Source organism: Macrobrachium rosenbergii, chromosome 25, assembly GCF_040412425.1.
Source record: "Macrobrachium rosenbergii isolate ZJJX-2024 chromosome 25, ASM4041242v1, whole genome shotgun sequence".
NCBI lineage: Eukaryota > Metazoa > Arthropoda > Malacostraca > Decapoda > Palaemonidae > Macrobrachium > Macrobrachium rosenbergii.
In genome coordinates, this window is record NC_089765.1 from 42,010,285 (window position 1) to 42,014,409 (window position 4,125).

Genomic DNA, 4,125 nt, shown 5'->3' on the forward strand with positions numbered 1-4,125 from the left:
AAGCAAGCAAATGCAACATAATCAGTACCTGTGTATATATAGTTTTTAGCCTCTGAACATGTACGAATGAGGGCACGGAAAGTCATGGAGATAGGAAAAACCCAAGGGGCTTTGGAGAAGCTTTGGAATTAAATGAAAGGAAAATATTTTAATTGTATAAAGGAGTTGTTAGCTGAGGCTGAGAAAAAAATTACATAAAAATAAGTACAGCACATACATCACCTGTTAACATGAAGCATGAAAAGATGTGTGTGCGTGTGTGGGAAGGGGGAGAGGAAGGGGATGGGGATAGGTGGGAGGGAGGTGGGGATGGGGTGGGGTGGGGGTTGCGGTAGGAAAGTTGACGTTGGTGAAATTCTAGACCAGGAGTCCCCAAAGTAGTCAATCACCTGAGGTCGATAAATTCCTAGGGGAAAAGGGAGTTCGATAGGCGGAGGGAGTCAATTGAAGTTTAGTATGAGTAAAACATATATAAAACAATAAAATACAGAATCTGCTCCACATGTGTGAATGAAATACACTAGGAATTCATTGTTATTTATTTCATTTTCTGTTTACCGACTCGTAACGATATCTAAAATAATTCATTATCAGGAGGAATCAAAAGACAATGGACCGGTGTAACACCTTGAGGGAGTCTATCGTCTACAAAGTCTGGGGATCTCTGTTCCCGATTATGATAATGAGGAGGCTTAAGCATTAAAAAGCAAGAAAGAGAAGTCGAAGAAAATGTTGAAACGATAAAGTTTTGTGATTGTTAAGAAAGAAGTTCAGGCAGACTATTAAAAGCTCTGGTTTCAAAAGATTTAAAGAAGGGAGCGGCGAGTTCGGAACATTCGGCAGAAACAGTAGCTCTCGTGAATTAATTTTAAAGTTAAAAACTTCTTAAATCCGGTTTTAATTGTTCATTTGGTTAGCAAACAAAAAAAAAAATAAAAGGTTACCTTAGAAGAGAGTTCCCGATTATATATATATATATATATATATATATATATATATATATATATATATATATATATATATATATATATATATATATATATATATATATATATATGTTTCTATGAATGTCCGAGGATACTTACTTGATTCTGGGCAGCACGGATCAATGCAGGGAGTTCCTTATTTTTATTACACATCTGACTCAATATTAGGGCAATTCGTAGACAACAAGGAGAAAATCGGTGGCTCAGGGCCTTCTTCATGTGAGGGAAAATTCTGTAAACTCAAGGGCTCTCTTTACTAATTATATTTACATAACAACACAGATCAGAAGAATGATGTATTAATGGGCCTGCTAAAGTAATGAATCCTACACAGAATAAATATTCTACGCCGACGATGCCTTCATAACAGGAAACATCGCAGTGGGGTAGAAGGGGGGTTGCACATGGATAGAGCCAAGTGATTCCACAGTTGAGGACTATCTGCAAAAATATGCAAGACAATTACTTGCAAGAATAATAAGATGCTGAAAGGGGACTGAGGGAGATGCACAGATGGTGCCAAATAACTCAGTTCAACACGAAATGCATAATTACGTTAACACTGAATGCTCCAACACAAATTACTGAAGGTGATCGCACAATGGAAAATAAATGAAAAATCAGGCAGAGAGATAACAAGAATCGTGACTGACTAGGAAACCTTATTCCAGTACATTACCTTCGTCAAGATGATGGTGTCCTAGTTCGATAGGGCACTGGTGATGGAGGAGGGAATTAAAATGCCACTACAAAGTATACTGGTTCGAGCCTCGGGGTCAAACACGTGGAAGGTTCAAGGGATAGGCAAGGTTAAGGACATATGTCCTTGGTGGCGTTCTGAGCGATTCTTTCGCTCGATTTCTGTTGCATCATCTGTAAATAACCTTTGGGGATTACGCATCGTGTCCAACATAGGTGGCACATTTTCTATATAGGCCACATGGCCGCAGTTAACCCTCATGGAGGGTTTTAAGATAGGGCGGGGCACCAACTTTCTCTTTTTTGGCCTCTCCCTTGCCCATTGTCTGGCGCCGTTGAGGAAGGCATCTCTGAAGGTCATCTGGAACAAGGTCTTAAGGCAGTCATTTTGAAGAGAGAGACAAGTTAGGCTTAGCCATTTTGGGAAATGAAGGAGAGAGTTTAAGAAGGGGCAAGTGGACACCCACAGTTCTAGTAATTAAAACAATTGAATTTATTTCGATTTCTTTCTCAGCTATGTTACAGATGTAAAAATGGGCACAGGTGGTTTGGAAAGTCTCCATTCATTGCAAATATGTATATGTATATATATATATATATATATATATATATATATATATATATATATATATATATATAATCTAAAGATGCACATACATGATTTAGGATGCAATGAATAATATAATATATATATATATATATATATATATATATATATATATACCTATATTGTTACATCTTCCCAAGCATCCAAGCTACCAAACGTTTAATTTAAAACTCAGACATAAGAATACAATGCATTGCTCAGCACTGCCTAACAAGGAAGGGCGAAAGGAATATTGGCCCCTTCTTAAGTCCGTTAATTGCACTCTGTATATCTCTCCCACTTTCTCTCTTTGAACATTTGACTGTTGGAAGCTCTTTGTTTCAGGGCACGAGGCCGTGAGGAGATTAATTTCTGGCCAGAGGCAGAAAAAAGCAGATTAAGAGAGAGGTGCAGCTCCTGTAGGAACAAGTGAAACTGACTTAACATGTGGGACCCCGAATTAAATGATGCGCGCACATAGAAGCACCATGATCCCTGAACCGAGGTTTTAAAAGGCCTCACCTAAGAAACGAGAAGTGAGAGACCTATCTGGATGCAGGTGAGTCACCATCCTTCCATTTGCATTCCTGCCTCCTTCAGAGCACCATGCCCCTACAACGTGGTCCCATCTTGTAGGTCCTTATTCCTCTTACCAGTGAAGTCCCTTAAGCCCTCCTCCACTGCCAATATCCACACTGAAGCCACCTCTTCTATAAGAGGGATCGTTAGCAGTGAAAACCTTTCCTCGATTGTGCCTTGCCCTTCGCAAGCCCCACGATGCCCTTATCAGCATTGTCACATTGACGGATATACCTTCAAGTGTTCATAGTTAAAATAAATCTCTCTTGCCTTACCTGCCCAATTAGTTAATTTCATCTTCTGATTGTTCATTTAATGTAAATATACATAATCTTAAAACTTACCCTAATTGTTTACTTACAACTGCCTTGTGAGTAGAGTCCTCAGCTCAGTTATATTCCCTCTTTTCCTTTCTTTTTCTTTAAGATTACCTGAATCAACTGCAGTCAGATCCCAGAAAATTATTGAGGTAAGCAACGTAATCTTTCATTTAGAGTCTATAACTGGCTAATGATAAGCATTCCCAGGTAAAATCGTACACTGTATATATATATATATATATATATATATATATATATATATATATATATATATATATATATATGTATGTATATATAGATATATGTGCGTGTGTGTGTATGTATATATATAGTGTAAATGCGTAGAAAAAATAATGTGATGCTATAAATAAACCAAGGTTAGTCAATAACGAGAGGCATAATCTATATCAGTAACAGCCACTGGGGCTCAGAACAGCTGGTTTGAACACATTTCACGTTACACTGTTGGTTTAACCTTGGTTTTGATATCCGATTACTTTTTCAATTAGATTAGGATTAAAGAGGACAGATCTCTCAGTATTCCAAGTCACGCGATGAAAAACTTAAGGCCCCATGGTTCTTAAATAACTTTGATTTTAAAACGTAATGGATTGACTGAAGGGATAAACACAATGGGCTGACTGAAGGAAAAGAATGAAGGGAGAGGAATAAGGGTGTAAAAGAGTGGGGTTTACCTTCAAAGGATATGATCAAATGCATTTGAAATAGGAATGTATTCGAATCAAGAAACCCTGAGCAAGAGAAGATTCTACATCCCGGACGAGGCGGGGAGGAAACAGTCACTGAATCGGGTAATTAAGGTGCATAAAGAAACAAAAGTCATCAGTCCAAGGAGGTACTGTGAACACGAGCATCGGCCAATCCGATCAGTTTTTGGACGTCTGCATCCGCCTTGCTTTACGCTAAAGAAGGAAAGTAAAGATGTCAGATGTAA

The 4,125-nt window shown here is 38.2% G+C and overlaps 1 protein-coding gene across 1 annotated transcript in view; it reads left to right on the forward strand.

The window, feature by feature from the left end:
- Window positions 1-2,824: 2,824 nt before the first annotated feature.
- LOC136852229 (calponin homology domain-containing protein DDB_G0272472-like) overlaps window positions 2,825-4,125 on the forward strand; it is a 29,966-nt gene continuing 28,665 nt past the window's right edge. Inside the window, exon 1 of the mRNA XM_067126677.1 lies at window positions 2,825-2,830. Coding sequence (XP_066982778.1) covers window positions 2,825-2,830 — 6 coding nt within the window. The remainder of the gene's footprint in view (window positions 2,831-4,125) is intronic.